The sequence below is a fragment of the Daucus carota genome, chromosome 1, assembly GCF_001625215.2.
Source record: "Daucus carota subsp. sativus chromosome 1, DH1 v3.0, whole genome shotgun sequence".
Classification (NCBI taxonomy): Eukaryota; Viridiplantae; Streptophyta; class Magnoliopsida; order Apiales; family Apiaceae; genus Daucus; species Daucus carota.
In genome coordinates this window covers 31556062-31580382 of record NC_030381.2, presented here as the reverse complement: position 1 = coordinate 31580382, position 24321 = coordinate 31556062, and the positions used below count along the sequence as shown (strand labels likewise).

The following is a 24321-nucleotide window of genomic DNA, read 5'->3' as shown; positions in this document are numbered from 1 at the left end:
TATATTACGACAATATAATAAAACTCTATAAGTGTATTATCCTGGATTATGAGTTTTTTTTAGCTTTTTCCGTTGGAGTTCTTTTAAGTTCATGATCCAATTTCGACCCGAGTTGTACCGATTTTAATCCGAATTATGGTGAAAACTTGGTTATCATGGGACCAATGTAAAGTCGAGTCGAAAAACCGATATGACTCGCCTTGCAAAAAATAAATATTAATCCAAAACAAATACTCACTTAAATCTATTATGGGCAGTGAAATTTTCCATAATTTTTTTTAGAGATAACTAGTAAAAAAATAGAATATGTATACATATGTGTGTGTGTATGTGTTTATTTAAGTATGCATCAGATGAATAAACGTGGAGAATACAATAAAAGAATCATGAATCTGATCACAAGAACTAATTAACAAAAAAAATTAATAGACAAATCATTATCGTTATAGAATTGTTCTTGAAGCAGAGATGCATTCTCCACTAGGGAAACGGGGTTGTGATCAACCAACAGAATCCGCGAGTACAAATTCTGACACTGCTCCAGCTACAACCGACCAGATAATTCACATCGGTCCTTACCATGACCCCCTGAACATCTGAGGATTTTGATGATAAATCTAAAAGAAGTCACTTAATATAGTGAAATTTTACTAATTAACTTAGTAGATTTTGATGATAAAAAATATAAAATAAAATATTGTTTCCAGGGTTTCAAACATTAAATAATCTCATAGCCTAGAGAAAAGCCCGAGACCTGAGAAGCAAAGAAGCAATTAATACTTTTGTGGCAAGAAGACTCCTTGTAGTATCAATCAGGATGCACTTTTTGTCTATATGATGAGCAAAATCAAAAATGTAAATCCAGCCTTAACCTTTCACCTCTGAAGAACCCATATACCGATATCACTACCAAAAAACTCCACTAATCATGGATTTTTAGCCAAGGTCTAGGATATGTTGGCCACCCATGTATAGGTAAACATCGATGTCGTGTGCTTAGACATGGCTTTGGGGGCACCACAAAAATATCTACAACATTAGCTTTAGCAAATTCTTGATGGTTCTTCTACATTTTTGTGTATTGTATTTGCTACTTTTGAATAATTAACGTATCGCTCACAACGTATGAAAATGCATATAAAATAAATATTAAGCAAGTCAATTTCGACATCCATAAGATAACAAACTAGGGTGATGTTAAAAAAGGGTTTAGCATTAAATTATTGTATAACTTGTACCTGGACTTGGGGTGGCTGTATTACAAAATATATTACCACTGAAAGGAGCTTAAAATCTTAATATTGGCTTCTTAGTCATATTCATTGGGGTGTTTTCTTATTCGTGTACCAAGTATGTATCATTATGTTATCACATATCAATAAAAAAGGCCCGAACATATATAATACTAATATTATTTTATTTTGATAAACATACAACCCTGTTTTTTATTGTTATCAATTGGTTCGGCAAATTACGCCAAGAGATTCTACATTTGTGTGTCTTGATGATTATGTTTGTGCTTGGCTGCTAGAAGTGTCTTCAAATGGTTTAAAGTCCTCCAATTTCGCCAACATTTCTTCAGCTTCTGCCAATGTTAGTTCCTCCACTGGTGCTGACCACAATTTCCCCAAGCAATTCTCATCTTGAGGATCGTTCTCAACTTCAGTAAAGCCATTTTCCCGAGTTTTCTCTGCATCAACTATGCCTTCATATTCTGTCATCTCTTCCATCAGTTGACAAAAATCATAACCTTCTGTTAACTGTGGGACATCGCTCTCTTCGGCAGGGGTAGCGCCTTCGCTCTCTTCGGCAGGAGTAGCGCCTTCGCTCTCTTCGGCACGGGTAGCGCCTTCGCTCTCTTCGGCAGGGGTAGCGCCGATGAAGGAATTGAAAATCCTATCTGAGGAGGGATCACCGAAAGAATAAACTGTGTTGTCCCCTGAGAAGATAACAATAGCCGTATGACAGTCACAGAGAGAGCGGACCGCACATGCCTTCTTAAAGAGGCCAGACCTTCGTTTTGAGAAGGTAACCCCAACCTTACTTGAGTCCTCTATCTTCTCCATTGGAATCCTTTTGCGCCCTGCTCCTTTTTTTGCCATTTTAGATATTGAGAGAACCTCTAAAGATGTTAAATTTTATGGGTGAGAAAACAGATGACTGTGACAGTGTAGTAGATTAATCAAATAGGGTTCCTCAATGTGCTGCTTAAATAGGATTTTAATGGATGTCAAATTTCAAAAGTTAAAGAGCGGGGAACAAATAGAAAAGTAGCGCCCATTCAAATATAGTAAAACTCAAATGTGAAATACAAATTTTTTAAAGAAAAAAGGGGGCAAAAATCCCGCCAAACTTAAAATTTGTCATGGAAGTTTTTTTTGCTTGTCAAATAAATTTAGTTTTATTATTACATTATATTTTAGGAGTATAATAATATTCCATCCCACAATAAACATAAAACAAGAATGTTTCTTTCTTCTTTTTTTATTCAGGCTTATAAGAATTTTTCTTAAAGTCATAGCCTTTTTTCAGAATAAAATTAAAAATATTTTTGGCTATTGTTTTGAAAAGACAAACTTTATCTCTATATTCCATAATACTCGAAACATATATCCAAACAAATAATAAATATTATAGTATGTATATCCTCTAATGACATGCAAATACATTCTTAGAATTTTGAAATAATTTGGAATTTGTGAATGAATTCAAATATATAAACATAAAACTTTGAATTGATAAATAAAATATTCGTCTACCAAGTAAAACGAAATATGAATTTTCAATGAATTTTGGGATTACAAAAATCGAATGAATATATTATTTTCAAATAATTTCTAATTTGTGAATGAATTCAAATATACGAACATAAACCTTTGGATGGATAGCATAAAATGTTAATCTACCAAGTAATACAAAATTTGAATTATTAATGAATTTTGGGATTACAAAAATCGAATGAATATTTTTAAAAACTATTATATTATGTTTATTTTAAAAAATATATAATTTGGTACAAATTGACAATTTGGTATTAAGTAAAAACAAATAAACCAAAGCAACCATGTAGGACTCATGACTTAAATATTAAAAAAGGTAGATGATAATTATCTTTTATGATGGTAGTTGTAAAGATTATGTTTTAAATATTTGTTAGTTTAAATTTGTTTTTTTACCCTGGTTACAAATTTTTATCACATTTATAAAGTAAATATTTTGCTTATTATCAAAAATTTTACATAATATTATTCTTTTGAAAAATCAAAATCCAATCTCGATATTCTACGATTCACAATATCTATCTAGTCAAATATTCGATATTCTAATTTTATATATCCTCCAATAACAATAAAATAGACTTATAGAATTTGGAAATAATCTGAAATTCGGAAATGATTCAAGAATACATAAATAACATATTTAATGCATAACATAAAATTTTAATCTATGAATCAATATAAATATGAATTCTTAATTAATTATCGAATTACAAAAATTAGATGAATACAATATTTTCATAAAATATTTTTTTGTGTCCTGTTAAAGTTTTTTTAATGAAAAATAAATTGACAAGTTGTATTACACGAAAACAAATAAATTAAACCAAACATATATTTATAGTATTTGTTATGTTGAGTGTTTTAAGAATAGTATTATAATATTTATTTTTCATCATAATTTTTTGTTGAAATTCATTGTTTATAAAATATTATCTTATTTATTAAGTAATGTTTTTGAAATTTCCCAAAAATCTTATAATATTATTCATATTCAATTTATCAAAATTATGCAATCTATTTAAATTGAAATATATATATACATACATATATATTTATGTCATATTTCTCAAACTTGAGTTTTGTGATGTTTTTGAAACCTGAGTTGGTTGTTGTCACTGAAACCAAATCACTTGTCACCACAACATATTCTAAATTTTTACCTAGTTTTACACGCTCATTTTTTAGTCCATTATGTTCTACAAATATATCTACACTGCTTCAGGAAAATATCGAAGAGGTACACTAGATTTGCATTTCAAGAATAATTACTTATGATCATAACATTATGTTTTGGTTCTTTCAATAACAATAGTGCATATGCCTTTTTCTATCCAACATATTACAACTACACATGGAATAATGAAAAAATGTTTAATCATGGTCTCTATTTAGGGTTGGTTTAAAATTCTGAACTTAGCTTGAATCGGGGAATCTATGAGTACTCGGGTACTCGAAATGAGTACTTAAATCAAAAATTACATTAATTAAATAATTATTTTCCTAAGACAAATAACTAATATATAAGTCAATTAATAAATTATTTATTCTACATATTATATCATGACAATATAATAAAACTCTATAAGTGACATATAATGGAGTTATTATCGTGGATTATGAGTTTTTTTAGCTTTTTCCATTGGAGTTTTTTTAAGTTCATCCAATTTCGACCCGAGTTGTACCGATTTCAATCCGAATTATGGTGGAAACTTGGTTATCATGGGAACAATGTAAAGTCGAGTCGAAAACCCGGTAGTATTCACCTTGCAAAAAATAAATATTAATCCAAAAGAAATACTCACTTAAATCTATTATGGGGAGTGTAATTTTCCATACTTTTTTTTAGAGATAACTAGTAAAAAATTAATATTTTTATACATTGCTAACCACCTAACTTTCTTAAATTGGTCCTTGTTTAATAATATATTATTTTACTTCATGAGCGCACCAAAAAATTACTTACCAACTAACTTTCTTAAATTGTCCTTTTTTAATAAATATATTATTTTACTTTATGGCCACACCTAAATATGTGCAAAGAATAATTGACTATTTCTTTGCAAAACACATAAGATAACTAAATGAAGAAACCAATCATATTATTAAGCAAATGGGTTGTTAAAAAGGTATGACGGTATTATGTCGTAATTTTGTTCAAATTTTGTTATACTATAGGGATATTTCTCTCTTAACATTCAAGTAGCTACAATAAGGATTTTTACCGAAGAAGAACATCAAGATCATATCCAAAAATTTAAGAAAAAAGCTGAAATTAAATTGTCTATATTTGTTCTAATCAAAATATAGAAAACTCCATTCAACTACAAGTCAAAAAAGTCAAATGGACCGCCCAACACTCCAACAACGTGAACATGAGTTGTGGACAATAGAATTATATACTGTAGGCTTCATTCATTACCGTATTCTCAAGCCTGAGAAAATTTCAATAAAGTTGTGGAGCTCTTATATAAAGTAAAATTAATTATGCTATGTAGAAGACTCTATAATAAACTGCATAAGGCTCGTAAGCAAGTGGAGAATTTGACACAACATTTGGGCTTATAGGAAACAAGTTTACCACCAATGAATAGTGCTACCGCAAACTCAAGATATCGACAAGTCAAATACACTACCACAAATTGAAGTCTATGACATGATTATTTTTCGTGAAGTCAGTTCTCGACATTGATATTTAGCAGAATTTTGAATAACAAAATTCTTACTATTAAGGAGTCACGTAAATCAAATCACCAGTGTTGTTCTCATAGATTTTTTCTCTCAGAAGACATGTGGCAATCCTAGCGTCAAAACTTGGAGTTTACACAATTACCGAATAGATAAAGATCAAATTATGAGCAGTAATTAAATTTTGAATTATATAGCCGTCCTTGCGCCACATGAGTTTAACGCTGGTAACTAGCTAGTACAGAGAAAAATCCGTATGAAGATGACTATGATTTAGATGCGTTTTTATACTCTCTGTTAGATTAGCAGGAGTACTTGTGGTAATTTGGCATTTCATACTTTTGGTTAATGGGTTAGTAAGCCAGTGAAGAGTCTAACTTTTAGTGGATGGATGAATTTCTAACTTTTGGTGGATGGTTTAAATATCTAAGTATATTTTCTGTAGTTATTTTGAATAGTTGGGTATTTTTATCTTGGCAATTTGGCTTTAAATATTTATGTTTTTTATTATTGTTATTTTGGATGTAGTTTGGTATTTTGGGAACAGGTAAGCAGAATCCACTAAAACTTTACAATTTATATTATGGCTTATTAATTTCGACCGCACCAAAATAATGGTCTATTAATTTCGACTACCGATTTTTTGGTTTAATTAGTTCGACCGTAATGGTATGTTTATTTCGACCAAAAATTTAATTCGAATGTTTAATAAATTCGACCGTTATCGGTCGAAAAAATTAAAATTGGCGGGAAACTGAATTTTTCAGATTTTTTAAAAAACTTGAGCGGGAAGTTCAAATTTTCAATGAAAACAATTTTTTGGGTTGAAAAAGACGGTCGAAAATAACCGGTCGAAATTAATATTTTCGACCGCAATTTATTTTCGACTAGCCTAACTTCGACCGCACATTCTGCGGTCGAAAATGACTAATTTCGACCGTATACGGTCGAAATTAGTCATTTTCAACCAGAAATGGACGGTCGAAAAGGACCGCTTTTCCTGTAGTGTAGACAGTGATATATGCGTATTAACGGTTATATTAACCCTTTATGACAAATATAATGCATTAATTGTTAAATTATTATTCTTTTGTTTAGTTTTTGAAAACGGGTGAATTTTAGACTTTTCCCATTCAAAGTTGTGTTCGTATAAATTTATTTCCAAAATTTATTTAGGAAACAAAATACTATTGATCAGCACTTAGATGAGGACACATTTAAACTTGTTATACTGTGTCCACGAAATATTTACAATATATCTAAATTTAAGAAAATGAAAAGCTTGAATATAAGAACATATCTTATCACCATGTTTTCAATAATATACATGCATTTTACTGGCAAACATACAAATAAGATTTCTAAGATGAAAAAATTTCCAACAAATAAATTATCTCCTATTCTTCCGGTTATTTGAAATTGCTTGATTTTGCTTCACTGGATAGGTCCAATCTTATTCTTGAATGTGACTTAGTATTTCAGCAATATTATCATAGTCAGCTCTTCTTCAATTGTATTATCAAGACCAGAAGTGCATTGGCCAGTAGTGTTTATATAACCCAGATTTGGAACCTGAAGAGAACATGTAGAATAACCATTTTCAAGAATCAGTTGTTCCCCTCCCAGAAATATTTGATTCCCCACTGCTGCAACTTGATCGGTTCTCGTCCTTATGTTACCCACATTGCCTGTATTTCCATCAAAATACATTCCTCCGCCCAAATCACCCGAGGCTTCTTGATCTGGAATTAGATTTGGGATCTGTAGAGAACCAGTCCAGTAAACATTTGTAGGGGTCATTTGATCCACTCCCATTTGAAAGCCTCCATTTTGCCCGGCTACATGAAGTCTACCCGTGTTCGTAATAACATTTTCAATCATTGCATTCTGTGCAATATTGGTGTTCAATTCATTTAGGATATATGGAACACCCGCAGTGGTATAGCCAACACAGTTTGGGGACCACTTTCCAGCATTGTCTTTCAACAGTGAATATGATATTCAAGTACATGAGGATGGAAATGATATAAAACTAAAAAATTCCCTTTATGGTCATGATGGGCATACCCCAACATTTCATAATGACTTGGGTGGAAATAAGATAATAGAGATGTAGAATATACTATCGAATTAAATATAGTGCAACCTTCCTCTCTGACAAGAATCTATTTTGTCATAATATGAAGACATATACAAGATGAACACCATTAAAATGTTTATTAAGTTACCTTGGTTGGATTTTTTCCCAAAAATAATATTTTTTTTCACCCTAGTTTGTATTTTAATTCGCTTTCCAAGAATGAGACATAATCAAAAATAAGAATAGATGCCTATACAGATGTTGGTTATGGTTAAATTAGTACCTGAAAATTACTAGACGGGTGTAAATAGCCTTGCTCGTCATTCCTCATGTTTGAAGTTTTGCTTGGAGCAGCTTCTGCTAATTAAAAATATATTAGTCAAACAACAGAGCTATGAAAATTTCCAAGATATTTGTGGACAAGACACTAGAAGTATAAATCATTCTTGTATTGTTATAGAGTCCATTATTATGCAGGATAGAGTTACCTGTCACACGGCCTTCTGTATGTTGAATCTTTCTTCGTTTTCCATTTCCTTCATAAGACCTGGTGAGGCCATTCATTTTTTGTTTGGTCAAAGTATCCATATCACCAGGAATTATCGATGTCCTATGCACAATATGTTGCCAGAGGTATGCTACGTCAAAAGGTGAGAGTGGTTTTTGGATGAAGTAGGATGCCCCGTTTTGCAGAGCCTCCTTTCCTATGCCCATTGGGTCATCCTCAGCCATCACTCCAACTTAATAAATTAGTAATTTGAAATATAAATTATTAAATATGGTTGTAGCTAACCTTATTTCAAGAATAAAAGCTCTTACTCTCCGTAAAGTTCCTTAACGCTAAAACCCCAAATATGAAAAAGTAATAATGAAAATATGAATGTTTAGGCATGTTGTCTGTGTGATAAGTTAATTGAATTAACTTACAGATGATGGACATGCCCCTCAAGCATTGATCACGAATGCGCTGAATAAACTTGTAGATGTTCATATATATCTGCAATGTGAAAGTCAGCCATCACAATATCGTAGAGCCCATTCCACGCCTCAAAATATTATAGTGTCGGTGCTGCTGAGTTGGCTGTTGTCACTGAAACCAAATCACGTGTCACCAGAAACATATTCTAAAACTTGACCTAGTTTTACATGCTCGTAGTTTTAGGCAATTATGTTTTACAAGTATATCTACTTTGCTCGAGGAAAATATCGAAGAGGTAGTACACTTGATTTGCATTTCAACACAGAGATATCTATGCACTCCTTTCAATAGAGAAGACATTCTCAACACTCTTAAACGCATGGCAAAGAAGAAGAGCCCTGGGCCGGATGGTCTTACTCCTGAATTTTATTTGGCGGCTTGGCACATCATTGGGGATGAAGTTACTAATGGAATCTTGTACTTCTTTGATTCTCTTCACCTCCCTAATGCCATTAATTCTGTTGCCATCACCCTTGTTCCTAAATGCGAGAATCCCTCTAGAATGGAGCATTATCGTCCAATTTCATGTTGCAACACTCTCTACAAATGCATCACTAAGCTGCTAGCTGGGCATATGAAACTGATAATTCCCTCACTCATCTCTCACAATCAAACTGCTTTTATTCCCAAGCGAGTTATTGGTGATAATATCATGATTGTTCAAGCGCTTTGCAAATATTACCACCGCAATGATGGCATTCCCAGGTGTGCCTTTAAATTGGATATCCACAAGGCTTTTGATAGCCTAAATTGGGATTTCCTTTTCTCTGCTATGGAACGTATGCTCTTCCCTACTCAATTTATACTCTGGATCAAATCTTGCATAACTAAGTGTATGATCTCGATCAAGATTAATGGTGTGCTTGAAGGCTATTTCCCCTGCAAAAGTGGTCTCCGTCAAGGAGATCCACTCTCTTCGTATTTGTTTGTAATTAGCCTTGAAGTTCTAACTGCTCTTCTAGCGTATCAAATCCAGAATGCTGAGCACTTCTCTTTTCATTGGCGCACTGATCATATGAAGCTTAGTCACGTTATTTTCGCTGATGATTTGTTTCTTTTCTGCAAAGGTGAAAGTCAATCTATAAACCTTCTGCTTGACGCTGTTATGCAGTTCTCCACTTGGTCTGGCTTGAATCTTAGCCCAAGTAAATGCAGAGGATTTTTCTGTAACGTTCCTGAGAATATTATTAATGATACTCTTCAGCGATATGGTTTCAGTCGTGGTGCTTTACCCATCACTTATCTTGGATTGCCTCTCATTACTAGCAGACTTAACAATCAAATTTGCACGCCGTTGATTCAAAAAATCTGCACAAAAATTGATTGCTGGACTACAAGAATTTTAAGATATAGTGGTCGTCTTCAGCTTCTAAATACTGTACAACAAGGTGTTCAAGGATACTGGAGTATGTACCTATTCCTTCCCAAAAGTGTGCTCAAGCGTCTCCAATCAATCTTTGCCAAATTTTTATGGGCTGGTAATCTTGATGCCAAATGCCAATATAAAGTTGCATGGTCTGACTGCTGTTATACGAAGGATGAAGGTGGCTTGGGCATTAGAGATCTCTTCCTTTGCAATTCAGCTGCTATTTTGTACCAAGTTTGGAGACTCTCCCAACCTGATCCCACTTCCCTCTGGCTTATCTGGGTCCACTCGTGCTTTTTAAAACACAAGGCATTCTGGACTGCTAAACTGCCCTACAAATGCCCTTGGAGCCTTCGTAAAATCTTCAACTCTCGATCTTTAGCCTTGCAGTTCATCTCTTATAGAGTGAAGATGGATTCTAAATTTAAAGCATGGCATGACCCATGGTTAACGAACCTCCCTCTGATTGAAAAATTTGGTTATGGTTTTGTTACTATGATGGACTCAACTCCTGATGCTTTAGTCGGATCCCTAATTATTCATAACCAGTGGTCTGTTGTCTCTACAAATGACCCTCATGTTATCAGCTTCCGCAATATGCTCCAGTCTTGTCCTATTAGTACCAATGATGCTGTCCTTTGGAACGGGGACGCATTAGTTAACAGAACTACCATCTTGTATGCCCTTCGACAGGTAAGTCCAACTGTCCCGTGGTGTAGATTCCTATGGCACAGATTTCACATACCTTCATGCTCTTTCATCTCCTGGCTTGCTTGCCGGAATCGTTTGCTCACTAAAGATCGTATGGAATATATCGAAATGACTGTTCCGGACCCTACTTGCCTTTTATGCCAAAATTACAATGAAACTGTCCAACATTTATTCTCTCAATGCCCTTATACAAGCTTGATGCTGCGAGCATGTCCTTACCCTCTCACCATTAATTGGCAGAATTGGATGCAGGGCTCTTTCTTTGCTGGTAACCTCCCTCGCTTTGAGCAGAATATTGCTTATCTATTCACTTCTGTGGTAATTTACCTGACTTGGAAGGAACGTAATTCGCGTATTCATGGTGGCCAAGCCATCCCAGCTTCTCAATTGTTAACTTCTGTCAAGCGTATGGTTCGTGAGAAGTTATATACTTGTGCGAGTTTTAAGAGAAGGCTACAGAATGATCCCACCCTGAGCCATATACTATACTAGTTAGTTAATTGTATTTGTTTGTAATGCTCTGGCTAGCAGCTAGTCTGTTACTTTATTTGCTTGACTAGGAGAGTCTGTTCTCTAGTCCATCGCGGGGGATTCCCCTAGACTTTGTCTTTTTGTTCCTTTTCTTTATAATATTTTCATTTAGCAAAAAAAACATTGTAAAATATAAAACTCATTTGTATTCCTTCTTCGACCACTAAAAAAGAGATTACATGCAATATTTAAAAACAAAACCTACTTGACTCTTCTACTACTTCTAATAAATATCCTAAAACTACTTTACCGTTTGATAGACTCAATACCTCCTACAAATTCTCTAGGACTCCAACAAACATCTATCTACTTCAATCTAAAACTAATGTTCAAAATATATAACTAAATAAATAATTAAATAAATAATATAATAACTAAATTTAAGATTATTCAGCAATCACCCCCATAATCTTAAATTTACTTAACAGAGTTTATGAACCACTTCTCTTCATCTGTGATGCACTTCTTACCACCACCAATTTGTTGATGCACTTCTCATCAACACCAAATTCACTTGGAGCACTTCTCTCCCGGTGCACATAATCATCCATAATTCTAAAGTTCTCTCCAGGTGCACATAATCACCCATAATTCTAAAGGAGGGTTCTCCCACTACTCGGTCATAAAAATGCCAGATCCATCTCTTTCTGCATGGAACTCTTTTTCATTTTCTGCCTTCAGCAGGCTTCTTCGGCATCGCCTCGTCTTTCTCGGCAGCCCCATAATACACATGCATCTCATATTACACATGTAGCTTTTCCACCATCCTTGCTCAATGCCTACGTAAAACTACCTCACCAGACATTTATTTTGAGCCTCCACCACCAGTGGCGGCTTCACCACCGCCTGGCGGCGAAAAAACACAACCTGGCTCTAATATGAAGTGTACAATATAAAACTGATTTTTATTCCTTCTTCTACCTCTAAAAACTAAAAAAGAGATCACATGCAATATTTAAAAACAAAACCTACTTGACTCCTAACACTATTCTACTACTTCCACTAACAAAAAGGGCTTATAGCGTCGGTTAAAATATACTTTTAGCGTCGGTCAAGTGGCGTAGTATATGCAGGCGACACTAAAGGTATGGATCTATTGCGTCGGTTATTTAGGCGACGCTTAAAATAGTCATAAGCGTCGGTTATCTGAAACGCCGACGCTATAGGTATAGTATAAGCGTCGGTTATCGGAAACCCCGACGCTATAGGTATGGGCAAAAGCGTCAGTTACCTAAACTGCCGACGCTATAGATATAGGTTTAAGTGTCGGTTACCGGAAATACCGTCGCTAAAGGCATAGCCAATAGCGTCGGGTTTGTAAAGTCGAGATTAGCTGAGCATAGAGAATTTTAATCGCCCTAGGTTGAGATTAGCAGCAGACAACTAGCGAGATTAGCAGTTGAGAATGAGATTAGCAGTTGAGATCGAGAACTACATAGTAGATAAGATTGTGAACTGAGAATGTGAGCAGTTGATTTCTAATCGAGGTGTGAGTACTCGAGATAGGCTCCAGAGTGATTATAATTTTTATTCCTTTAAAAACTAATACTATGTTATGTCGGTGTTTAAGATTCGCGTTGCTTAAAACAGAGCTCTATAGCGTCAGTGTTTAGTGGGCCGACACACAAGATGGCTTTTAGGTTTCGGTGTTTCACGGACCGACGCAAAAGATAGCTTTTAGGTGTCGGTTATTTAAATAGCCGACGACGCTGTAGATCAAATAAAATTACTTTTTGCGTCGGTTGTTGTCAGAACCGACACTAAAAAGGGTTCTAAGCGACGGTGATTCAAAAAGCCGACACTAAAGGTGCGTTGCAAAAAGTAATTTTTGTACTAGTGTTCTAATAAATCTCCTAAAACTACTCTACTATTTGATAGACTCAATACCTCCTACAAATTCTCTAGGACTCCAACAAACATCTAACTACTTCAATCTAAAACCAATGTTCAAAATAAATAACTAAACAAATAATTAAATAATAATAACTAAATTTAAGATTATTTCAACAAACATAATGTTAGGTTTGGTTCTTTCAGTAACAATGTTTGCGTATGCCTTTTCCATCCCACATATTACAACTAGACATGGAACAATGAAAAAAATATTTAATTACGATATCTATTTAGCGTTGGTTTAAAAAATCTGAACTCAACTTACTCGGGGAATCTGTGAGTACTCAGGTATTCAAAATGAGTACTTAAATCAAAAATTAGATGAATTAAATGATTAATTTCTTAAAACAAATTACTAATATATAAGTCGCATTAAAATTATTTATACTACATATTATATTATGAACTTATACCAAACTCCATAGGTGATACATAATGGAGTTAATATACTGGATTATGAGTTTTTTTAACTGTTTTTCCATTTGAGTTTTTCTGATTATTCGGAGTTCATTCAATTTCGACCCGATCGAGTTGTACCACTTTAATCCGAATTATAGAGAAAACTTGGTTATCATGGAACTAATGTAAAGTCGACTTGAAAACCGATAGTACTCGCGTTGTAAAAAATAAAATATTTATCCAAAACTAGTAATTACTTAAATCAATTATGGGCAGTGTAATTCTCCAAATAAGTTTTTTTAGAACAAGTTGTAAAAAATTAAAATATGTATATATATATATATATGTGTGTGTGTGTGTGTGTGTGTGTATTTATGTAAGTATGCATTAATTAGATGAACAAACCTTGAGAATACAATGAAAGAATCATATATCTGATAAAAAGACAAATTAACAAAAAAAAGTAAGAGACAAATAATTATCGTTATAGAATTGTTCTTGAAGGAGAGATGCATTCTCCACGAGGGAAACAACCAACAAAATTCTAGTACAAATTCTTACACTCGGCCAGCTACAACCTCCGAGATAATTCACCTCCATCCTTACCAAGCCCACGCCTTAGACCTGGAAGTATTTGAGAATGCTGATGACTGATGAGTTTATAATTGAATGCCAACTCCTATGCTATCCGCTGCTACCAGCATATTAAAGACTCTTGTTGTTATATGATATTTAAGTACTAGAGATTACAATTTATATCTCCATAGATTATAAGATATTAAGCAGGTTCTCGAAAATTACAGCTTAATAAAAACTAAGGGCAAATCATAATAGTCTATATACTCGCTCTGTCTTGAAATATAAGTCGCTTGACTTTTTTGACCTAATTTTAAGTCTTTTGACCGCATGCTAAAAATAATTGCTTTTGAAATTTTCTTTTTTTAAATTAAAATATATGATTGATATTATTGTTTGGAAAAAGAAAATTTCAAAAACAATGATTTTAAACATGCGGTCAAAAGTCTTAAAAGTACGTGCAAGAAAGTCAAACGACCTCTATTTTAAAACGGAGGGAGTATGTAATTTTTTATAATACATTACTCCCTCTGTCCCTCTCATTTCTTTTACTGTTTTTTTTTTCACCGCTCAACACGCCCTTTAAGCCTCTTATAAAACATTGTTTCATAACTTATTTTTGAGATTTTCTTTTTGTGTATAAAAATTCAAATATCAAACTTTTATTCAAAAGAAAAAAATAAAAAAAAATTTACGGAACTATGTTTTCTAGGAGTATTGGAATGCGTGCCGAACTCTGGTCGCCTAAGGTCAACTACCTAGGGGGACAGAGGGAGTATATGATAGCTTAATGGTGCTAAAATTAGGAAATATTAAATATCTTTTCCATTTGAAATTACATTAGTGCACTACTAAACAAAGTAGAGATAGAATGCACACCATGTTATTCATTACCACCTCACTTCCCAACCACTTTTGATAAATAAATTACTCCCTCCGTTTCAATTTACATGTTTACTTTTATGAAAAAAATTATTTCAAATTAGTTGTCCACTTCAACTTTCGATGCAAAATCATATTTTCAAAGTCAATTCTACTCCACGTATCTCTTATTTATATTTCCAAGATCAATGTCATTCCACATATTATGGTCAATTAATGTAACTAATTGTGAACATTCACTTTTCGTAAACAGTGTGATTTTTGAAAGTGAACATTTAATTTGAAACGGAGGGAATATCTAATTTCATTGATACGGGTTTTAACATTTAAAATATATGTTATTTGATTTTATAAGTAAAGTGATTAAATAATTTATGAATTATGAGTTAACTTAACCCTGTCACATCATAACAAGGTGTAAGTGAGTCAAAACAAGTATTTGGATTTTAAGTTTAAAAGTAATTATAAATTAAGTACATGTTAGAAACATATATAACCATGTAATAGCACTGATCACTTGCCTACATACATAGCTTCTCATTCCACTAGAAATCATATCAGTTTAAAAGCTATAAACTAAAAACTAGTCTCTAACCAATTTTTAATCAATATTTTTAATTGTAAAAATGGTGTGCATCACAAATCACTATTTTCTTATAAAAAATCTCACAAATATAGATATATACATACGCATATATACAACTTATATTATTATTGTCTTCACACATAATACATTGTCGAATATTTTCGCTGTCATATACGACCAATATCGGCCATCACTGCTCGCTACCATAACTTGTCATGATTGTGAGAATAGTTTCGATTTTCTAGAATAACATTGAGTTGATTCTCTAGAATAACATTGAGTTCTATTTGATCACTTGTCTATATATATATATTATATATATAACATCGCGCTCAAATGTGAACCCACACTACCATGAGATATGACATCTAATCTTGTCCATGAGATATGGACACTATCGCAAATTAAAGTCTATGACATAATTATTTTTGAACTTCAAAGTCAGTTATACATATATACCTCATATAACTGTGGTGAAGTTAATTCTCTATATGGGTATTTAGCAGAATTTTGAATAATAAAATTCTACTATTATGGAATCAAACAAATCAAACTACAAGTCATGTTTTCATATATTTGTTCATTCAGAAGACATATGACAAGGAGCTTACTCACATATCAACGAATAGATAAAGATTAAACTATGAGCAGTAAATTTTAAATTATATAGTCGTCCATAATTGGCATGAGTTTAACGCTAGTATATATGCCTATTAACGGTTTTTTTGTTAATTTTATAAAAACGGTGAAATTTAGACTTTTCCCACATTTCTATTTAAAGTTGTGTTCGCATAAACATATTTCCAAAATTTTACTTAAGAAACAAAATATATTGATCAGCACTTAAAAGAGGACATCATTTAAACTTGTTATGCTGTCAGCCAATAATTAGAATATATTAAAATTTTAGAAAACGAAAAGCTTGAATATAAGAACATATATATGTTATGATCATGTTTGCAAATATATATACATACATTTTAGTAGCAACTATACAAATAAGTTTTCTAAGATGAAAAAAGTTTGAAGAAATAAATTATCTCATACTCTTCAGGTTATTTTGAGATTGCTTGATTTTGCTTCTCGATACGTCCAATCTTATTCTTGAATGTGACTTAGTATTTCAGCAATATAATCAATAGTCAGCTCATCTTCAATTGTATTATCAAGACCAGAAGTGCAGTGCATTGGCCAGTACTGTTTATATGTAACCCAGATTTGGAAACCTGAAGAGCACCGGTAGTATAACCATTTTCAGAAATCACTTGTTCCCCTCCCAGAAATATTTGGTTCCCCACTGCTGCAACTTGATCGTTTCCCGTCCTTATGTTACCCACATTGCCTGTATTTCCATCAAAATATATTCCTCCGCCCAAATCACACGAGGCTTCTTGATCCGGAATAAGATTTGGGATATGTAGAACACCAGTCTGCAGGTAAACAGTTTTAGGGGTCACTTGACCCCCTCCCATTTGAAAGTGTCCATTTTGCCCGGCTACATGAACTCTACCAGTGTTCATAATAACATTTTCATTCATTGCATTTAGTGCAATCTTTGTGTTTAATTTATTTAGGATATATATATGGAACACCCGCAGTGGTATAGCCAACACAGTTTGGAGACCACTTTCCTGTTGTCTTTCTGATATTCAAGTACATGAGGATGGATATGATATAAAACCAAAAGATTCTCTTTGTCGTATACTAGTCATGGGCACACCCCAAGTTCTCATAATGACTTAGATGGAAATAAGATAATGGAGATATATGGAGAATATACTGACGAATAAAATATGGTGCAACCTTCCTCTCTTACAAGAATCTATGTTGTCATAATATGAACACATATAGAAGATGAACACCATTAAAATGTTTATAAAGTTACCTTGGTTGGATTTTTTCCAAAAATTAATAAAAACAATTACCCTAGTTTGTATGTTGATTAACTTTCAAAGAACTACACATAATCAAAAATAAGAATAGATGCCTATACAGATGTTGGTTATCGTTAAATTAGTACCTGAAAATTACTAGACGGGTGTAAATAGCCTTGCTCGTCATTCGTAGTGTGTGAAATTTTTCTTGGTGCAGCTTCTGCTTATTAAAAATATAATTGTCAAACAATAGGGCTATAAAAATTTCCAAGATATTAATGGGAAAGATACTAGAGTTATAAATCATTAGTTGACTTGTTATAGTCTCCATTATTATGCAGGATAGAGGAACCTGTCACACGACCTTCTTTATTTTCAATCTTTCTTCGTTTTCCAATTACTTCATAAGACCTAGTGAGGCCCTTCATTTTTTGTTTTGTCAAAGTATCCATATCATCAGGAATCCTCCCAGTCCAATGCACAATATGTTGCCATAGGTATGCTACCTCAAAAGGTGAGAGGGGTTTTTGGATGAAGTAGGATGCCCGGTTTTGCAGAGCCTCCTTTCCTATGCCCATTGGGGCATCTTCCGCCATCACTTCAACTTAATAAATTAGTAATTTCCAATATAAATTATTAAATATGGTTGTGTGGCTAACCATATATCAAGAATAAAATCTCTTACTCCCCGGAACGGTCCTTAACACTAAAACCCCAAACATTAAAAAGTAATCATGAAAATTTGAGTGTTTAGGCATGTTGTGCGTGTGATAAGTTATTGAACTTACAGATGATGGGAATGCCCCTCAAGCATTGACCACTGAATAAACTCATAGATGTTCATATCTGCAATGTGAAAGTCATCCATCACAATATCGTAGAGCCCATTCCACGCCTCAAAATACTTTAGTGCCAGTGCTGCTGAGTTGGTTGTTGTCACCGAAACCAAATTACTTGTCACCACAAACATATTCTAAATCTTTACCTAGTTTTACACGCTCATTTTTTAGTCCATTATGTTTTACAAATCGGTCTTTCTAATGTGTGCCCAAGGGCACACAATAAGCACCAACTTTCATGAAAATGGCTTGTTTTGATTGGTGGAATTGATGTGAATGCAGGGGGGCCATTTACATTTATTATTCATCCACCAATCAAAAGCTAGAATTCTCATGGGAGTTAGTGACTATTGTGTGCCCTTGGGCACACCATAGAAAATTCGTTTACAAATATATCTACATTGCTTCAGGAAAATATAGAAGAGGTACACTAGATTTGCATTTCAAGAATAATTACTTATGAACATAACATTATGTTTTGGTTCTTTCAATATAACAATGTTCGTGCAGCGTATGCCTTTTTCTATCCAACATATTACAACTACAGATGAAATAATGAAAAAATGTTTAATCATGGTCTCTATTTAGCGTTGGTTTAAAAATCGGAACTCAGCTTGACTAGGGGAACCTATGAGTACTGGGGTACTCGAAATGAGTACTTAAATCAAATATTACATTAATTAAATAATTATTTCCTAAAACAAATAACTAATATGTAAGTCACTTAATAAATTATTTATACCACATGTTATATTACGACAATATAATAAAACTCTATAAGTGACACATAATGGAGTTATTATCTTGGATTATGAGTTTTTTTTAGCTTTTTCCATTGGAGTTCTTTTAAGTTCATGATCCAATTTCGACCCGAGTTGTACCGATTTTAATCCGAATTATGGTGAAAACTTGGTTATCATGGGACCAATGTAAAGTCGAGTCGAAAAACCGATAGTACTCGCCTTGCAAAAAATAAATATTAATCCAAAACAAATACTCACTTAAATCTATTATGGGCAGTGTAATTTTTCATAATTTTTTTCAGAGATAACTAGTAAAAAAATAAAATATGTATACATATGTGTGTATGTATGTGTTTATTTAAGTATGCATCAGATGAATAAACGTGGAGAATACAATAAAAGAATCATGAATCTGATCACAAGAACTAATTAACAAAAAAAATTAATAGACAAATCATTATCGTTATAGGATTGTTCTTGAAGCAGAGATGCAATATTCTCCACTAGGGAAACGGGGTTGTGATCAACCAACAGAATCCGAGTACAAATTTTTACACTGCTCCAGCTACAACCGACCAGATAATTCACATCGGTCCTTACCATGACCCCCTTGAACATCTGAAGATTTTGATGATAAATCTAAAAGAAGTCACTTAATAGAGTTATTTTACTAATTAACTTAGTAGATTTTGATAATAAAAAATATAAAATAAAATATTGTTTCCAGGGTTTCAAACATTAAATAATCTCATAGCCTAGAGAAAAGCCCGAGACCTGAGAAGCAAAGAAGCAATTAATACTTTTGTGGCAAGAAGACTCCTTCACTACAACAGATTCAGCATCACACAATGGTTTTTGCCCGTTGTCTGAGACCACGGAAAACCGTGGTCTATCGAGACGCCGTTTGATATGCGTATCAGACAACGGTGCGCACCGTTGTGTGATGATAGTGCTGAACACAATGGTTTACGTTAAAAAAATTGTTGTGCAACACCCAGAACCAACAACGTTTTCTCTTAAACGTGGTGTTGTTAGAAACTCTTGTTGACAATAGTTTTTTTCAAAAATGATGTTGTTAGAGGGGATATCCACAACAGTTTTAGTAGCTCTCCAGACTTGTTGGAAAGAGGATCATACAACGGTAGTTGAAATAGAGAAGCTCGTTCTTTCCTCTCTTGTACAATGGGTTTCGAACACCTGCCCACTTGTGTAAGGCCCTTCTAACAATATTTTAATTATTGAGGTGATTGTGTTTAGTTATATATGTCAGACAATGGTTTTATTTTAGATAGTTGGTTGTCTTTTACATGTTTTAACAATTGTTTCTGTTTCATCATTATTGCAAGTCATCTGTTTGGACAATGGTTTTGTAACAAGAAATCATTGTTTTCAATTTTATGAGACAATGTTTTTAATGAATAATGATTATTGTATCATGTTCTATATGACAATGGACCTATATTATCCCATTACCTAAAAACATAATTGACAATGATTTTACATAACTCAATTAAAATAAGCTAGAGAATGTAATTAAAAAGCCAAAAATTTGTAAACAAAACTTTTCATTACGTACTAATAACCAGGGTTACAACCAAATCACATATACCATCTAATATCCACAAATATTTCCCGTGAGGGTGGCAAATCCCAAATATATAAATACCTAAAATACATACAATAAATGGTAACATCTAGAGGCATATTGGACCTTTCTTTAATAATAACCACTTGATTGGTAAGAAGATCAATCTTGGCTTCTGTATTTTCTGCCCTCTTCTTTAATTCATTTACCTACCTTTCCATTTGAATGCATCAGCCCTGGCATAAGAAACACACAATTTTTGTCAATTTCTTTTTAACATGTTAATGAATGCAATATTCTAATAAATTTATGTATCGGTCATACAAATTACAAAATAGAGCTAGATGATGAATGTCTGGATGAAATTCATAGTAAATTGACTACTCTAGATATGCAACTTAAACGAAATGTTGATCACTTACACGACTTTTAGGGTGGAAACATTAACAAGTTCCCTGGGAATTCTTCCAACCAGAACGCCTGCCAAAGAGAATGTCAAGTTTTAATTCACAGTCAGTACATAGAGTGATGTTTGAGATATATACAAAGAAAAGGGACTCGTGACTTTATCTAGAATCCCCCTTTCCAATAAGCCAGCAGTCTTCTTGAATGATAATTTAGGTGAATAAATTTTTACAGGCATATATAAATGGAGACACTTTAGTGAGAAGGCCAACTTACAAGAAAATAAGAGACTCCAACTTTCCCAGAGTAGGAGGAATGATCCCAGTGAGATTGTTGTTGTACAAGTCCAAGCTTATTAGATTATTCAAATTTCCCAGCTCGTTTAGGATAGTCCCATGAATGTTATTTTTGTAAAGTTTACTGAATCATAACAAGTTTGGATTACATTTTTTAGATCGTTAAAAGATCTGTGTTAAATTATATTTTCTGGAAACTTAACAGCAATCATAAGTACTCACAGATATTGGATATATTGGAGTTTTCCGAGATCAAGTACCAAAACACGAGACAAATTTGTGTTACCAAGGTCCCTGCAGCAATAAATAACAAGCAGTTAGTACATGATGAATTTGAGCCATGACCCGACCAGCGCAAGACTGAGCTAAACAAAATACCAAGGTCCCTGCAGAAATAATATGCTTGTACATTAAACCTTACACCCAGTTGAGTATCAATGGCATGTTTCTGAGTAAACAAAATTATCCAGATCAAAATCTACGATCCCTATATTGCAAAGCTAACTGGTGGCTTCCAAATTTAACCAAAGCATGTTAATAACTAATAAGTATGTCAAGTTGCTTCTATGAATTGTGGCACTGGTTTCCTATCTTGGGCCATATTAAGGAAGTATAAAAAGTAGATACTGATGGGGATGGTAGGAGCAGATATAGCACACTCTTAATATAGGAGAACAAAGTGGATATTTCTTACAACGATAAATGAGTCTCCAACAGAGTAAAAAAATTCATGAATGTTATGTTTAAGAAGCTAGCAAATATTATTCCAAATTGCGAGCGACACAGAATCATTCTATAGAACCACAAATATATTTATACTAAGAAACAGTTCCACATATAGATTGAAACATTCATTTATACACGTAAAGCCTTAACAATCTCAACAAGCTCTTCACATAAATAGAAAAAGCCTTAACAATCACAAAAAGCCCATCACAAGAATAGAAAAAAAACCTTAAAATAGAAGAGAATAATAACTCATCTAAACTACAATTCAAGCAATAAAACACAATCCAAAAACATTGAACATCTATAACTAACAATAATAATTAAATACAACAACTCAGCAAGCATATTAAATTAGCCCTTTGACAAATTTCTCCTCAAACTCTCAAATTCATAACATGAAAATGGAATTAACATAAACAACCCATCTCTGCTTTGGAATTTCTGGTCGTTTTCCCCAAAAGAATCTTACCCACATCACCAAAACAACCCTTTTCTTCACTAGAGCAGCTAATCAACCCCGCCTTCACATTCCTAGTTCTAGGGTTAGAACACTCTGTCTTCTACCCCTAAAACTCTCTTCAGCACCACACTTCTCCAGCTTCACAACACTTCTTCTTCTGCCTTTTAAATTATTTAAAAGGGGGGAGAGAGCTGAGAGAGAAGGGGATCCACAAGAAAATTAGATTTAGGTTTGAGAATGAAAGGATGAGTTTTCTGTGGTGAGAGGCAGGAGGGAAAGCTCAATTAGGTTTGAGCTGAAGGGGCGGGAGTTTAGAAAAATTGGGGAGGGGGAAACAAGTAGATCAAAATGACATATCCTGAATAAAAGAGATAATTATTTTGTTAATCCGGAACTCATCTGGTTAAGTGACGACTGTATAATTTTTTATTATTTTTTCATATGATTAAACTTAATATGTATTGATATTTGGATCAGCCAAAAAAATTAATATGTCTAAATTTTTGATTATTTGTTTACATGACTAAAATCAATATATCTTGACATTCGTACGGTTGGATCTTCCAAAAATTTTAACAAAAATCCTATAATTTTTTTAACAATATATCTTGTAATTTTTTTAACAATAATCTTATAATTTTTTTTAACGATAAAAGGGTAATTTTTAATTTTTCTTGAAGAGTTAAAAATTCTCGTATCCTTGATTAATTCTTATTTTTATATTTTTTATCTAAAAAAATATATTTATATTATGCATATATGCAAATATGTATTGTTCTTTTTTAATACCATGACAATTTTATGTATCTAAAAAAATATTAGTATGTGTTTTATGTTTACAATTTTCGAAAGTACGGATCAAATCTTTGTTATGTATACAATTAGCTCTATATTAATTTATAATTATTTATTTTGATGATCTAACCGTACGGATGTCGAGAACTAACAATATTAGTCATGTGTAAAACAAATCAAAATTTTTTATGTTTATTTTGTATGTTTTCTTAACAATACAACTTAATCGTAAATTCTGTCTTATTGTAAAAAGGTGTTTTTTGTCCTTTAGTGTCTAACAGACAACGGTTTTTATACGCCCTATGTTGTATCATTGAAAATGACACAACTGTTACGAAAGTTATACCGTTGTAAGAGAATCCATTGTCTAAATTAAGCTTAAACAACGCTTGAGGAAAAATCCGTTGTGTAAAAGAAATGTAGACAACGGTTTATGGGAAGAAAACCGTTGTATAATAAATTTTCGTTTTTAAGAGTTAAAAATTCGCATTTCCTTGATAAATTCTTGTTTTTATACTCTTTGTCTTTACAAATATATTTATAGCATGCATATATACAAATATGCATTGTTCATTTGTAACACAAAAATAATTTTGTAGTTCGGACGTAAGTATTAGTATGTGTTTTATGTTTACAATTTAGAAAGTACTGGATAGAATCTTTGTTATGTATAAGATTAGCTCTATATTAATTTTTAAATATTGTTTTCGATGATCTAACCGTACGGATGTCGAGAACTAACAATATTAGTCATGTATAAAAAAAATTAAAATTTTTTATGTTTATTTTGTATGTTTTTTTAACAATACTAGTCAAACCTAAATTTTGTCTTATTGTAAAAAGGTATATTTTGTCCTGTAGTGTCTAACCGACAACGGTTTCTATATGTAACTCTGTTGTATCACTGAAAATGACACAACTGTTATGCACGTTATACCGTTGTAAGAGAATCCATTGTCTAAATTAGGCTCAAACAACGCTTTAGGGAAAACCCGTTGTATAAAAGTAGTGTAGAAAACGGTTTATGAGAAGGAAACCGTTATATAATATATTTTCATTTTTATGAGTTAAAAATTCGCATTTCCTTGATCAATTATTGTTTTTCTACTCTTTGTATTAAAATATAT

General features: G+C 32.8%; 1 protein-coding gene across 1 annotated transcript; it reads right to left on the bottom strand.

Annotated features, from left to right (window-relative positions):
- Positions 1-1508: 1508 nt before the first annotated feature.
- LOC108220958 (agamous-like MADS-box protein AGL62) lies at positions 1509-2102 on the bottom strand. Its single transcript, XM_017394860.1, has one exon. It carries the CDS (start codon positions 2100-2102, stop codon positions 1509-1511), a length of 594 nt encoding a protein of 197 aa, XP_017250349.1.
- Between the last annotated feature and the right edge of the window lie 22219 nt (positions 2103-24321).